The 15,929-nt window shown below is 55.1% G+C and overlaps 1 protein-coding gene across 2 annotated transcripts in view; it reads left to right on the plus strand.

Moving 5' to 3' along the window:
* ITPR3 (inositol 1,4,5-trisphosphate receptor type 3) overlaps positions 1 to 15,929 on the plus strand; it is a 65,384-nt gene that overhangs the window by 10,239 nt on the left and 39,216 nt on the right. For both annotated transcript variants that reach the window (XM_013977794.2, XM_003128345.5), the window contains exon 2: positions 5,412 to 5,482. In XM_013977794.2, the coding sequence (XP_013833248.1) occupies positions 5,412 to 5,482 (71 nt within the window). The remainder of the gene's footprint in view (positions 1 to 5,411; positions 5,483 to 15,929) is intronic.

Consider the following 15,929-nt stretch of genomic DNA (forward strand, 5'->3'; position numbering starts at 1 on the left):
TTCTCTAAGGTGATCTTGGGTGGGCTGCCACAGGGGCCTGGGCACTGCCTTGAAGAGGAGGTGCGACTGGGTGGGGGGGCTTCTGCGTGTGCGGAGGCATGGAGGTGGGTCAGCGGGAAGAGGGGGCTGGCAGAGCCTGGGAGCATGCCCTTCCTGGGACCTTGGGTGGAGGGGCGGAGGTGGGGTGGCCCTTGAAGCTACTGGGCACCTGATCCCAGGAGAGCCCGGCTCTGGTTACAGCGCCAGGTGTGCATCCTAAGCCGGACACCTGTAACCAGGAGAGTATCATCAACACAGATGCCCCTGCCATGGGGAGGGTGCCGACCGCCCAGGACGTGGGTGCCTCCCGGTGGGGAGGGGTCCCCCACCGCGGCCGCCCTTCCGGCGGGGGAGGAAAGCCTCGCGCCCGCCTCCCGCCGCCCCCGCGCGCGCCTGGCACGGGGCCCGCGTCCCGGCAGCGGCTGGCAGCAGGAGGCAGGCCGGGGCGAGGCCGCGCTCGCATTCCCTCGCGGCGCGGCTGGGGCGACGGCCACACGCGCGGGGAGGCCAGTTTCGCTGGGTGGCGGGGATGGTGGCGGCAGGGCAGGGGCGGGGCCGGGGCTCGGCGGGCCGGGGGCGGGGTTTCAGGAGGTGGGAGGGCGCTCGGCGACCCCTGCACCGCTCCAGGCGACCCCTGCACCGCTCCAGGGACAGAAGTCCGGGTCGCGCCCTCTGAGGCGCCCACCCACCACTCCGCCCCGTATCCTGGCGGTGGAACTCCAGGATCTCCCCGCAGCCCATCTGATAAGGGCTTTCCCGCTTATCTGTTAATGGCTTCATGGGACACCCCTCCCTTCACCTCCCGCCTGATAGCACCTTCTTGGGATGCCTAAGTCCTAAGGAGTAGATGCAGAGGAATGGAGGGGAGGCTTTTGCGAGCGCTTGGGGACACCGTGGGACTCTAAAACAGCCTGCGGAGCCTTGATGGAGCACCAGACAGGACATGAAAAGATGGGGCTGACGGGATGCCCTCCCTTAGAGGTTGCAGGGGGCATACAGGATGTTCCTGGGCCTTGTTAAATTTACTCCTCCAGGACCCACATTTGGAGGGTGGGAGGGTGTGGACCACTGGAGCCAGAGCCAGGAGGAAGCTCTGAAAGTCCCATCTTCCTGACCTTGTTTTCCTGACACCTTCCGGGAGCCCCCTGCCTTCTTACTGTCCACGTGGCTTGCTTCTCTGTGCTGGTTCCTCACACAGGCCGTTGCTGTCCCCTCTTGGCTGAGGTCTGGGATGTTTCCCTTCCCAGCCTTGCTTGACATTCTCCTTCTGGAGGCCACACTCTGTCCTGAACGAGTCTGCCCCCTTCTCTGAGTGGCCTCAGCTCGTCCTCCCCAAATGTGCCCTATTCTGTAAACCACAGGCTCCGGGGAGGGGCTGAGTTGGAGACATCAGGGCCTCAGAGGCTGTGCCAGGTTGGGTGGGAACTGGACGTCTACAAAATGACCAGGCAGATTTGTGCCAGGAGGATTAGGGAAAGCACGCCAGGCATTCAAATGTGCATGTCTTTTTCCTGCACGTGTGACCCGGACAAGGAGTCCCCAGGAGAAGGCTGGAGAGGGGTCTGGAGTGAGGATGGGTTTTTCCTTGGACAGGGAGTAGCCAAGATGGCCTCTGCAGAGCCTTGTGCACTGGTCAGGGTGGGGCTGCAGGGCCTACCCTGCCTCTCTTCAACTGCACCTGCTTCCGTGATGCTCTGTCTGTCTAGTGCCCCCAGCAGGGTCAGGTCCCAGGTCCCTAGCCAAAACTTACCCATCCTCTGTCCCCTCCCCTCCAGGGCTTTGCCAGGAGACAACCAGCTAATTTCATTCACGAATGTCTTACAGGGAATTCTATGAATTCTGCAGGGCTCTGTACAACTGCTGCCTCTTCTTTCACACCTTCTCTGATTGGCTAAGCTCTGACCTTTCCCTTCCCTGGACAAGATCCATACTTGGTACCATCAGTTGGCACCAGTGCATATTCCTTATATCATTAACTCTTCTGAGTATTGTGACTTGTCTTCCCAATGACATTTTAAACTCTCCGAAGCGAGGCGGGGACCTTATCTTTGGCTTCTCTGTACTTCCCTCAGCTGCCGGTAAAATGATTGATTGAGTCAATATGTATTTCATGTGTGCCTGCTCTGTGCCAGGGAGATGGTCCAGATGCTAGGGATGCAGGAGGAAGCAAGGCAGACACATCCCTGTCCTCCTGGGGCTTCCATCTCAGGCTGTGGGGGTGGGGATAAAAGAAACTGGCAAAATCCATAGCAGCCGGGTGGTGTGAACAGTGAGGCAGGGAGGGGAGGGTGATGAGTGTGTTAAAGAGCAGTTTACAGTTTTAAAAAGAGTGAGGAGGGTGTCCAAGGGGTGGGTCCTTTGAACTGAGATTGAAGGAGGCGAGGGAGGGAGCCTGGAGGTGTGCGGGGCAGAGAGAGTTCCAGGCAGAGGGAGGAAGCAGAGTCAAATCTCCTGGAAGGTTTGAGGAGCCAGGAAGGGGGGCTCCGGGCTGGAGCTGAGTGGGCGAGGGGCCAGGGAGGAGCTGAGGTCTGGGAGCAGAGGAGGTGGCTCCTCTGGGGTCTTTCAGGCCATTGTGAGTTCTCGGCTTGGTTCTGGAGGGTACTGAGCAGGGCACTGCCCTGATTTGACTTACCTTTTATTTTTTTTAAATTAATTATTATTATTTTTTGTCTTTTTATCTTTTTAGGGCTGCACCCGCGGCATATGGAGGTTCCCATGCTAGGGGTCCAATTGGAGCTCTCGCCGCCAGCCTACTCCAGAGCCACAGCAACTCGGGATCAGAGCCGTGTCTTCGACCTACAGCACAGCTCACGGCAATGCCGGATCCTTAACCCACTGAGCAAGGCCAGGGATCGAACCCGAAACCTCATGGTTCCTAGTCGGATTCATTAACCGCTGAGCCATGACGGGGACTCTTGACTTACCTTTTAAAGGGACCCCTCTGCTGCTGTGTGGGACAGGCTGTAGGGGGATGAGAGGGGATGTCAGCTGTGAGGAGGCGATTCCATCAGGTGGGGGGGCTGCTGAGTGGGGTTGGACCGGCGGTGGCAGCATGATGAAAAGAAGTCTGATTCTGCATGTATTTTAAAGATCAAGCTCATGGGGTTTCCTCACAGATTGGGGTTGAGGGTGAGTGGAGGAGAGGACCGAGCATTGGTCCAAGGTTTGGGGCTGAAACCACTGAAAGGGTGGAGTTGCCATCAGCTGTGGTGGGAGGCCTTCAGGAAGGGCACATGCAGGGCGGAGCGGGTGCTCGGTTCAGAGCAAGCCTGTGGCACTCGACGTGGAGCTGTGGAGGGGGCGGTTGGATCTGAACCCGTGTTTGTGGCCTAGATGACCCGGGGCCTGAGTGCAGGTGGTCAAGAGGAGAGGGCCGAGGACTGGGCTGGAGGCTGGGGAGGGGGAGGGGACCGAGTAGGTCCTCACAACCAGCGCCCCCCCCCCACCATCACTGTCACTGTGAGGTCCCCACAGCCTGGCCTCAGAGCTCAGCTCTGCCACTTGCTGGCCGTGTGTGCCTCTCTGTACTCTGGTTTCCCTGCCTGCAGCACGGACATAATAACAAAGGAGATTTAGAAAATTAGATGACATGTGGAGTTCCCGTCGTGGCTCAGCAGTTAGCGAATCTGACTAGCATCCATGAGGACATAGGCCTCGCTCAGTGGGTTAAGGATCTGGTGTCGCTGTGAGGTGTGGTGTAGGCTGGCAGCTGTAGCTCTGATTCCAACCTCATAGTTCCTAGTTGGATTCGTTAACCCCTGTGCCACGACGGGAATTCCTGCAACTCTGATTTGACCACTAGCCTGGGAACATCCATTTGCTGCAGGCGTGACCCTAAAAAGAAAAAGAAAAACCCAGGATCCTATCCTCAAGGAACTTTCCATATAGACCTGGCAAGTAGTTGCAGTAAAAGAGGTGTGGCAGCAGGAGAGGCCAGGACCAAGGGCTTCAGGAACACGGGGGAGGGAGGGCATGGCCTGGCAGGGCTCCCCAGAGCAGGAGGGGCTGAGGGTGGAAGAATGAAGGGAGGTCTGGGAGGCCCAAGGCTTGGAGGGGATCCAGGGGGTTCTGGGCACGGAGGACAGTGAAACTGCTCAGACCACCTCTGTGGAGATGAGAGCTCGAGGGACCTTGGGATTGACTGGAGGTTTAGCATGGCTGGGACAAGGAAGTTGCGAGGCCACCTACGGAGTGGGTGAGGTCAGATCACAAGAGGCCTTGTTAGCCACTCCAAGGAGGGGAGGAGCAGAAGGAGGATTTGGAATTAGCTCTGTGACTTGGGGCACTTTATTTCATGTTCAAACCCAGTTTCCTCCTCTGTGAGATGTGTGCATGACTAGCCCCTTGTGGGGAAGTTGATGAGAATTCAGAGGCAGCAGCTGTGAAGGGCTGAGATGGAACTGGCCTCTGAAAGGGGGGGTCATTGTCATCCCTTTGGCTGGGGTGGCTTTGCAGATGGTTAAGTGCAGGGACAGATGGGTGGGTGGGTGGATGTTCTCCCAGGACTTAGGAATAACCCCAGTCTTGGCTCTGAGGGAGGAGTTTCAGGCCCAAGTGTGATCAGGAGTTCCCGTCGTGGCTTAGCAGGCTAAGAAGCCGACTAGTATCCACAAGGATGTGGGTTCAGTGGGTTAAGGATCCAGCATTGCCGCAAGCTCAGATCTGGCGTGGCGTGGCTGTGACCCCCAGGCCTGGGAACTTCCATGTGGGCAGGTGCGGCCATGAAAAGAAAAAAGCCAAACCAAACCAAGGGTGGCCACAGAGGAGGGTGTGAGATGGGCCTGGCTGAGGTCGGGAAGGGCAGGCTCTATGTCCTGTCTTTGAGACCTGGAGGCCTGTCCCCCTGGTTCGGTGTCACATGAGCTTCTCTCCTCCATCGTCCATCTCTGGTCTCTCCCGGCTTCTGTTTCTTACCCTTTTATCTTTCTGACGCTACTATCTTTTTCTGTCTCTCTTGATCTCTCCCTGTTTCTGTCCCTCTGTCCCTTCTCCGTCCTCCGTCGCCCACTGCCCTTCAGGTCTGGGAGGGTCTTGGGGTGACGACAGGAGTTACAGCTGCAGTGTGTGACAGCCCAGACTGGCAGCAGACCCTGCAGGGCTGACCCAGCTATGGCTGGGGGTGGGGACCGGTCGAAGAGGGGCTGGAGGGAGGGTGGGGGAAGGGGCTGGGGGGGCTGGTTTGTCTGTTTTTCTTGGGGGCTCCCCTGGGCTCACCTTGCCGTTAAGAGCGGGGCAGGGGGAGGGAGGGTTTGCTGGTTTCTTTGGAGGCCCCCTCTGGTGCCCTGGAGTCCTCTGCCCCGAGGGAGGGGTCCCTGGGGGTGCCTGGGGAGGTGGTCTCTTCTCTTCCACTGACCCAGCTCCGCGTCCCCTAGGTTGGTGGATGACCGCTGTGTGGTGGAGCCCGCGGCCGGGGACCTGGACAACCCTCCTAAGAAGTTCCGAGGTGAGACCCCCGCTACCCCCCACCCCAGGCTGCCGTGTTCCGGGACCCAGGGGGCAGGTTGGACGCGCTGCCGTCTGTGGAGAACCCCCACCCCCAACCCCCGGCCCCGTGGGCTTGCTCGATGCCATCCTGCCCTGCTGGCTGGCCTCTCCCTTCATTTCCTGGGGACCACACCCCACTTCTCGGGGGCACACCCACTTCTGGCCAGCTGTTCTCCCCCAACCCCCTGCCACCCACAGGGCTCTCTGTGTCTGGACGACTGGGTGTCCTCTGAGGGATGGGGGGAAAAGAGACTTCCTAGGTGTTCAGAGGCCCTTCTCTGTGTCACCATCTCCCCACGGGATGGTGAGGTCCCCAGTCCCTTCTCCTGGCCCCCGTGCTATCCTCAGCCCTGGGCCGTGTGCATGAGTCCTGCCTTTGGGGACCTTGTGGTGCTGGACCGGGCTCTGCTGTGTGACCCTGGGCAGGCACCCTCCCCCTCTGTGTCCTCTATGGTCAGCAGCCCCACCCGCAGGCCTGGGGGCCCTCATGAGAATGAGGTGACACCCTGCTGTCACTGTGGTGTCACTGTGATTACCTGGGAGGCTGTGGCAGACAAGCAGGCACTCCTGGGCGTGCTGGGCAGGGTGGGAGCAGGCGGGAACACGCTGGCTGTGCACCCAGTCTGCCCTGGGGGAGGCCAGCCGGATTGTCCTGGAGACAGATGCTGGGAGGGCCGGGCGCTGCCCCTCCGTGGGGGAGTGGAGGACAAATGCGGGGGCCTCGCAGCCCGTGGGGGCCAGGTCCACTGTTCTGCTTCTGCTTCTATCACAGGCTTCTGCAGGGGTGTTGCCTGGGGGTCTTAGGTCCGGACGCGCCTAGAGAAGGGGCCCTGCGTCCGGCCCTGTGCTGTCCTCATGGCCAGACACCCTCTGTCCTGAGACCCTGTGTCCTGTGTCTTGAGACCCCTGTGTCCTGTGTCCTGAGACCCTGTGTCCTGTGTCCTGAGACCCCCGTGTCCTGTGACGCCCGTGTCCTGTGTCCTGAGAACCCCGTGTCCTGTGTCCTGAGACCCCTGTGTCCTGTGTCCTGAGACCCTTGTGTCCTGTGTCCTGAGACCCCTGTGTCCTGCACTGTCTGGCCATGTCGCCTCTCCCCTCATTCCTCCCTGGCTTCTCCCCCAGTCCCTCTGCTGTTCTTCACATTTGTGGGCCACACTCTCGCTAAACGTGGGGATCTCGGGGTGCTCATGTGGGCCCCCTGCTTAGAGGCGCGGCTCTGACTGGCCTGCGCTGGGGGCCTGAACGTGGGGGTGGCAGCGGTGGGGACTGGGGCCTTCCTGGGCCAGAAATAGGGGGGCTTTGAGGCTGCAGGGGGGCAGGTTTCCCTGTGCCAGGGAGCCCATCCCGTCTTGGGAAGCACTCAGAGGGGCCAGGGTGGTGAGGGGCCGGGTCAGGCTGTGCCAGGGCGAGGACTGGGGGTGAAAGGTGTGTCGCGGTGTGTGCAGCCAGCCGCGTAGCCTGATAGGTGGTGACAAGTGGAGGGTGTGGCGGGAAGATTAGCCCTAGAGTTCCGGCAGACAGTTTGGGGCCAAGTGTTGACAACAAAAAAGCCACTGAGCAGAACAAATGCTCCTTTGACGCCTTGTTCCCCCCCCCAGTCTGTTCCTTCCCGCTCCTTTCTTTTCCTCTTTATGTTCCCGAAGCCGAGAGCAGGGCCCATCCCAGATCCGAGCTGCCCTGGGGTCCCCTTGGCCCCGGGGTTGCAGGGGCTCAGTGGCTCCCTGCCCTCCAGCCCCATCGGGGCTGCGGGGTCTTGGTGAGGCAGGTGTGGCCCCTCTGGACCCCATCTGGGCCTCTTTGGATCTGAGACAAGGGCCAGAGCCTGGTCTCCGTGCGGCCCCACAGCTGCCGGGCACAAGGCGGAGCGTGAGAACTTGGGACGGGAGACGCGGACTCCAGCCTCTTGAGTTTTGAGACCGAAGCCCGGAGACGAGAAGGCGGAGCTTGGTCTCCAGCCCCGGAGGCCGGCTCTCAGGGCTCCCCGTTTCTCCTGCCAACAGCCTGGAGGGAGGTCCCGGTGAGGCTGTGGGGACCATGGCAGGCCTTTCAGAAGTTGTTGAGAGGTCATCAGAGACGACTGTGGCCTGAGGGCACCCTGGGGTGGGCCCAGCCATCCCTGGGAACCCCCAGCTGCTCCAATCGTGGAGGCCCCCAGGCTGGGCTGGCAAAGCCAGGGAAGCCCCCGGCCTGCCTCCGTCAGCCTCTGATGAGCTCCCAGTTTGTGGTTTCATCTCCCACCACCTTCCGAGGCCCTCCCAAGCCCCAGCACGTTCAGGGAATTCTTTCCAGTGTTTGCTGGGCCCTGGGAGGCCCAGGCTGCTGGGGCCCCAGTGGGTAGGGCGCCCTGCGCCAGCCCTGCCTCCCTGCTCTCGCTTTGCTGAAGACGTCTTGGTTTATGGCTGCTCCGAGTCCTGCTCACCTGGCCCGGCCTGACCTGGGCAGGTCCCCTCCCACAAGCCCGTTTTCTCCTCCATGTTGGGTGCAAAGACTCAGCTCAGAAGCCCCGGCCCTGCAGTCGACCTCAGGGCAGCTCAGTGCTCACACCCCAGCTGCAGCGACCCCGTGAAATGTGAGGTCTCACTCACCCACCCAGGGGGATGAGGAGAGGCCTCTCCTGCTTACACACTGGGTGCCCCCAGTCTTGTGCCTCTGCTCTACTTATCTACCTGCCGAGCCTGGTTTATTGTTACTTTGACTATTATTAAGACCCATTTCAACTGTACAAGAGTAAAGAGAAAAATAGGGAGTTCCCATTATGGCGCAGAGGAAATGAATCCGACTAGGAACCGTGACGTTGCGGGTTCGATCCCTGGCCTTGTTCAGTGGGTTAAGGATCCGGCGTTGCCATGAGCTGTGGTGTGGGTCGAAGATGCAGCTTGGATCTGGTGTTGCCATGGCTGTGGCGTAGGCCGGCAGCTGTAGCCCTGATTGGACCCCTAGCCTAGGGACCTCCATATGCCGCGGGTGCAGCCCTAGAAAGTTTAAAAAAAAAAAAAAAAAAGAGTAAAGAGAAGAATAACACACACTCATGGACCCACTACTGAGCTCTCTCAAGTCCTTTTTGCTGTGTTTCTTCAGGTCCTTTTTTTTTAATGTCTATACCTTCAGTATATGGAGTTTCTCAGGCCAGGGGTCAAATCTGAGCCACAGCTGTGGCAATGCTGGATCCTTAACCCACTGTGCCACAGCGGGAACTCCAAGGTTTTGTCATTTTAATTTTTTAAATTAAAAAATTAAAAAATTTAAAAAAAATTATAGTTGATTGGAGTTCCCGTCATGACACAATGGTTAACGAATCTGACTAGGAACCATGAGGTTTCAGGTTCGACCCCTGGCTTTGCTCAGTGGGTTAAGGATCCGGCGTTGCTGTGAGCTGTGGTGTAGGTCACATATGCGGCTCAGATACCGTGTTGCTGTGGCTCTGGTGTAGGCCGGTGGCTACAGCTCTGATTGGACCCTTAGCTTGGGAACCTCCATATGCCGTGGGAGCGGCCTTAGAAAAGGCAAAAAGACAAAAAAAAAAAAAGAGAGATCGCATCTTATGTTTGTGCCAAAGCCACCCTCGCCCCCTATGTCTTCGCCTTGACCCCTCTCCGTTTCCCCCTCCCCAGAGGCAGACACACTCAGAAATTGCATGTCTTTCAGGGACCTGTTCTTATGCTTTTGTTGTTCATACATAGAGCTATTTCCAGGATTTACATAGAGTTTTCTTTTCCATTTTTCAATCGTGTATTTTGAGGGTAGCCTTTGAAACAGATCTTTCTGCACTTTTTTCATTCTGCACTGTTTTTGAGATTTCTCTGTATCAACATGCATGGCTATAGTGGCTGTTGTTCATCTATTTAATTGCTACGTAATATTCCGCTGGGTCAGTAAACCGCAAGCCTTGGATTGGTTCCCCTATTGACGGATGTTTAGCTCATTTGCAGTTTTTGGCAATTGTGTGTGATGCCAGGGTCACCTCTACAGGTATGTCTCCCTGGGCTCGAGGCCAAGGGTTTCTTGGGTGTGTTCCGAAGTGGGGGTGCCCAGGAGGGGGCTCCTCTGCCTTGGTTGGAGGGCCTTGCTGCCTCCGCGGGGGCTGTGCAGTTCCCCCTACCTCAGCCCCAGCAGGCTGTGGCTGCACACACCCCGTGCACCTTGCTGCACCCCATTCTGGCCATACTTGTTTTGTCCCGCTTCAGTGTTGCCCAGCCTGCTGGGTGTGAAATGGCACCTCGCTGAGCTTTTAATTTGCATTCCTCTGACTCTTAGTGAGAGGGAGCCTCTTCTGTGTTTCTTGGCCACGTACAATTTTGTTCTTAATCTTCTCTTTCCCCCTTTTATTTTAATTTTATTATTACTATATATTTTTTAGGGCCACACCCACAGCATATGGAGATTCTCAGGCTAGGGGTCAAATTGGAACTGCAGCTGCCGACCTACACTACAGCCACAGCAATGCAGGATCCGAGCCGCGTCTGCGACCTACACTGCAGCTTATGGCAACGCTGGATCGTTGACCCACTGAGCGAGGCCAAAGATCAAACCCACAACCTCATGGTTCCTAGTTGGATTCGTTTCTGCTGCGCCACAACAGGAACGCCGATTTCCCCCTTTTATAAAAAGTAATGCAAATACTCCCTAGACTGTAGTTTTAAGCATTTATAAAATATTTATTTTGGGGGGGAGTTCCCTGGTGCCAAAGTCGGTTGAGGATCTGGCATTGTCATTGCAGTGGCCCCTGTCGATGCCATGGCTCGGGTTTGATCCTGGGTCCAGGAACTCACACATGCCAAGGGTGCGGCAATAAAAACCCCAAACAAAACCACCCTCCCCCATAAAACTGAATAAGCTTTGCATTCTCTTCTGTAACCATGGTGGAGTCTTTGGTGTTCTATAAGGTAAATGTTGAGAAAGATTAAAAACAGGTGTTTACATGACTTACACAGAGCTTATGAATAATCGTGGCACGTAGCCTTATCCTCTGTGTTCTAGGCTCGTCTCAAATCTATGTGGTGCTGGAGTTCCCATTGTGGCACAGCAGAAAAGAATCCTACTAGGAACCATGAGGTTGTGGGTTTGATCCCTGGCCTCACTCAGTGGGTTAAGGATCTGGTGTTGCTGTGAGCTGTGGTGTAGGTTGCAAATGTGGCGTTACTGTGGCTGTGGTGTAGGTCAGCCGCTGTAGCTCCGATTTGACCCCTAGCCTGGGAACCTCCATATGCTGCGAGTGGGGCCGTAAAAAGTAAAAAAAAAAAAAAAAAAAAAAAAAAAAATCAACTCTGCTGGTGCCTTTCAATCCTGGAATCATTTGGGATCTGGGTTGGGGGTACCTCTAAAAATGCATATCCCGGAGTTCCCGTCGTGGCGCAGTGGTTAACGAATCCGACTAGGAACCAAGAGGTTGCGGGTTCGGTCCCTGCCCTTGCTCAGTGGGTTAACGCTCCGGCATTGCCGTGAGCTGTGGTGTAGGTTGCAGAAGCGGCTCGGATCCCGCGTTGCTGTGGCTCTGTCCTAGGCCAGTGGCTACAGCTCTGATTTGACCCCTAGCCTGGGAGCCTCCATATGCCGTGGGAGCGGCCCAAGGAAATAGCAAAAAAAAAAAAAAATGCATATCCCAGGATCTCACCCTACCACCTAGGTCTAGGGGGACTTGAGAGTTTGTATTTTTAAAGTCCCCCCAAGCCGGGTTGATTCTATGAAGCGGTGGTTGTTGGAGTATTGTATACCTTAGTCATTTTGGAAGAACATCAGTTTATTTATTTATTTAATTTTTGGCAGCACCCACAGTATGTGGAAGTTCCCAGGCCAGGGATCGAACCCAAGGGGCAGTTGCAGCCTGAGCCATAGCTGGGGCAACTCTGGATCCTTAACCCGCTGCACCACGTAGGAACTTCCCAAATGGCTTCTTAAATGAATATCCTCAGAGTTCCTGTCGTGGCGCAGCAGAAATGAATCCGACTAGTAACCGTGAGGGTGCTGGTTCGATCCCTGGCCTTGCCCAGTGGGTTAAGGATCCAATGTTGCCATGAGCTGTGGTGTAGTTCGCAGACTAGGCTCGGATCCTGTGTTGCTGTGGCTGTGGCTGTGGCCAGCTGCTGCAGCTCCAGTTTGACCCCGAGCCTGGGAATCTCCATATGCCGCAGGTATGGCCCTAAAACGCAACCCCCCCAAAAAAAAAAAACCAGAGAAAAGAATATCTTCTTGTTTGAGCCTCACAGCCCTGTGTCCCCTTGCCCACAGGTACCTGCCCCCCTAGCACACAGTCCTTACTGTAGGAAAGGCCCCAGACCCAGACTTTTCTCTTGGCCTTTGGTGCTGCTGCTTCTGTGTGGACCAGATCTCCTGGTTGCCCTTGTGCCCTGTAGTTTGGTGGGAAGGAAAGTACTGACCCTTCCTGGGGTTTGGACAGGGCTACCTTTGGGCAAAGAGCACAGCAGAGTAAAAGTGTGAGGTGGGTAGCAAACATTTCGGAGAGCTCAAATCACTTATTCATTCAACAAGCATTTTTTGGCTGTATTATGGCCAAGGCTGTGAGAGAGCATCTACATAAGAGAACAAGACAAAATTGTCACATTCCAGGTAGCAAGTTTCAAAGAAAGATATAGAGGAATCAGGAGCAGGGAGGGATCTCTGCTGGCTTCATCCCTCTGCCAGGGTGCTCTGTGCCTCAGGGCAGTGTGCTGTGTTCAGACACAGCCTCAGACCCTGGTGGGCTGGGAAGTCCTTTTAATGGGGCTCAACCATCCTTCAGAGAATTGGATAGAATATCATTAGAATGCATCTCCTGTTAAATACATTCAATGAGTTTTGAATTTGAAACTTTTTACATTTATTTATTTTTATTGAAGTGTAGTTGATTTACAGCCTTGTGTCAGTTTCTGCTGTACAGCATAGTGACCCAGTCATAGATATATATACTGTATTCCCTTTCTCATATTATTTAACATCCTGGTCTGTCCCAAGAGACTGGATATAGTTCCCTGTGCTGTGCAGCAGGATCTCATTGCTTGTCCATTCTAAATGGAATAGTTTGCATTTACTAACCTCAAACTCCCCATCCATCCCACTCCCCCCCACCCTTGGCAATTGCAAATCTGTTTTCTACCTACGTCTGTAAATCTTTTTTTTTTTTTTTTTTTTTTTTTTTTTTTTTGGTCTTTTGTCTTTTTAGGGCCATACCCTTGGCATATGGAGGTTCCCAGGCTAGGGGTCCAGTTGGAGCTGTGGCTGCCAGCCTACGCCACAGCCACAACAATGCCAGATCCGAGCTGCATCTGCAACCTCCACCACAGCTTGTGGCAATGCCGGATCCTCAATCCACTGAATGAGGCAAGGAATTGAACCCGCAACCTTATGTTTCCTAGTCGGATTTGCTTCTGCTGCGCCATGATGGGAACTCCCTCTATGTCTGTGAATCTGTTTCTGTTCTGTAGATAGGTTCATTTGTGCCACATTTTAGATTCCACATATAAGTGATGTCGTATGGTATTTGTCTTTCTCTTTCTGTGAAGCTTTTTATTTCTAGAAATTTTATTTGTTTCTTTTTCATTCTGCTGTGTCATATTTTGTTGTTTCTTGTTCTCTGTAGGGATCCTCAAGCTTTTCTTTTATTGGTTTAACCAGAATAGGCCCATCTTACAGATGATGTGTGTGTCTGACGTCTCTTCATGTGTGTTTCTGGTGTGTGTCTTGTGGGTTTGTTCTCTCTCATGGCCCCTGGTTCCCAGGATTCCTGGTTACCTGACTGTGTATGCGTCACTGCATGTAAACATTTGGTCTGAGTGGTTGTGGACGAGGAGGAAGGTACCTTCCTTCAGAGAGGCTGTGCGTATCTCATTCCCAGATTCCTGGGGGCACCGCGTCCATGACTGCCAAGCCAAGCTCGAGTTTGGGGTTTCTGGCACCATCCAGGGGACTCCTATCTGGCTCTGATTCCTGGAAGGAGCCGTCCTCTGGGTTCAGCCTATACCTGGGAGTTGTGGCCCTTTGGGGTCCAAGCTCATTGAGGGAAGGTTTCCTGTTACATGTCCCACCTTCCCTGTCTGGGCTGGGATGTCTGCCCCTTTACCTGGTGAGGCGTCAAAATCAAATGTCATGTTTTCTGGACTCAGCAAATACCCAAGGACAAAAGTCTCTTGGGTGTGTTCCTATATCTCCCTGACCTCCTTTTAGTTCTGGCTGGACAGTTCCTCACTGTCTTGCCAGTTCTTTAAGAAGTCTTGGAATTCCCGTTGTGGCTCAGTGATTAACGAACCTGATAAGGATCCATGAGGACGTGGGTTCGATCCCTGCCCTTGCTCAGTGGGTTGAGGATCCGGCATTGCCATGAGCTGTGGTGTAGGTTGCAGACGCAGCTCGGATCCTGTGTTGCTGTGGCTCTGGTGTAGGCTGGCAGCTACAGCTCTGATCGGACCCCTAGCCTGGGAACCTTCATATGCAGCGAGTGTGGCCTTAAAAAGACAAAAGACCAGAAAAAAAAAAAAAAAAAGTCTTACAATAATATACATTTGAAAATTCCGGTTGCTCTTATTGTTTTCTGGTCAGGCTGGTTCAGAGCAGATCCCAACGATGGCTCTCAGTCTGTCATGCCCAGAGTCTGCTCAGCCCCCAGGGAGAGGAGGTCCCCATGGTGTTTCAGGGTAGCGGTGACCCTGGGTGTATTTTCTAGGGGACTCAGGCCAGAAGGGTGTGGGACCCCCTGCTCTCAGGCACCCTGGGGCAGCATCCGTCTCCCCTCCTTTTATCCTCTCTGGGTTGGGCGAGGGGCAGGGGGAGCAGCTTGCTCAGGACCCCAGGGCCTGTGAATTTCTGGTTTTGCTGTCCTCCCTGCTCTGGGCCCACTCAGAGCTGGTGTCCCTCCTGGCTCAGGTTGCCGGGCCCGGGAGGCGGCCGGCCCACATGACCACTGCATCTCGTGCCTCTCTCGCCCTTCCTGCCACTTGTAATGAGGCATTACCCCTGATCCCTCTTCTCCCTCCCTTCAAGGCTAAATTCTGGCCCCACCTGATCACACACCGGAGGCTCTTTTCTAGATTGGTGTGTTCGCCTGCCAGACACTGGCTAAGCCCCGGGCTATGGGCTGGGGACACAGCAGTGAGCTCCGGGCTCAGCTCTGCCTGCCTGCCCTCAGAGTCTGGTGGGCGCGGTTAAAATATAAGCAGACCAGCCTGTCAGAATCAGGACCCCTTTAATGTTATACAGTGGAATTCAAAAATAATACAACCTGGAGTTCCCTAGTGGCTCAGCAGTTTAAGGAGCCAGCATTGTCAGTGCTGCAGCTCAGGTTTGATCCCTGGCCTGGGAGCTTCTGCATGTCTTGGGAGCAGCCAAAAAAAAAAAAAAAAAAAAATCTATTAATCTCCATATTTTATTTATTTATCTATTTATTTATTTGCCTTTTAGGGCCACACCCACGGCATATGGAGGTTCCCAGGCTAGGGTCGAATTGGAGCTACAGCTGCCAGCCTACACCACAGCCACAGCAACGCCAGATCCTTAACCCACTGAGGCCAGGGATTGAACCTGCAACCTCATGGTTCCTAGTCGGATTCGTTTCTGCTGCGCCACAATGGGAACTCCTATTCATCTCCATATTTATCTATAATAAAGTAAGAGGGGGATGTTCAGGGGAGGGAGTGAGGCCAATATAATGCCATAAGCATGTCAGAAAGAGAAATAAAAGAAAAGCAATTTATTGTTATTTTTTCTGCTGCGTCTGCAGCATGTAATAGCTCCTGGGCTCCTGGGCCAGGGATGGAGTCTGTGCCACAGCAGTGATCAGAACCACAGCTGTAACAGTGCTGGATCCTTCACATGCAAGGGCACTGGGGAAGTCCCAGGAAGGCAATTTATAACAAAAGTCTTATGTAGCTTCTGGAGGTAAATGTTGGGCACAACTGGCAGATGTGAGGGAGCAGTCAGAGCTTGCCTCTGACTCATGGACTCGGCGGCCGCGAGTGATGCGTTTCTCTGAAACAGCAAAAATCTCCTTGTGAGGCTGGAACAAGACAAAGGGCAACACAGATTCCCTCAGTTTATATGGGAGTTGCATTCCCGGGAAAGTTGGCATTTGCTAAAACAACGCAAACAAGGCTGTGTGTCTGCGCTGCTCAGCCCAAGCACTGCTGGCGGCTGTCCTGCTGAGCCAGCGGCAGGCTGTTTGTGTCAGGAGCAGGTGACCAGGGACCCGGTCCTGCCTGCTGGATGCTGGCTGTGATTTCAGTTGTTGGGACAACCTAAATCCACCCCCCCAATTTCCAAACACCCCCTGGTTTGGCCCTATCCACCCTCCTGCCGGGAACCAGTGGCCTCTAACAAGTTAGTGAGAGTGACGTGGTGACCAGGGGGAGCCCTGAGGGGTCTGGCTTGGCCTAAAGAAGCAGAAGGAGTTCCTGGAGGGCGGACACCCCGGTCTTGAAGGT

The sequence above is a fragment of the Sus scrofa genome, chromosome 7 (assembly GCF_000003025.6).
Source record: "Sus scrofa isolate TJ Tabasco breed Duroc chromosome 7, Sscrofa11.1, whole genome shotgun sequence".
NCBI lineage: Eukaryota > Metazoa > Chordata > Mammalia > Artiodactyla > Suidae > Sus > Sus scrofa.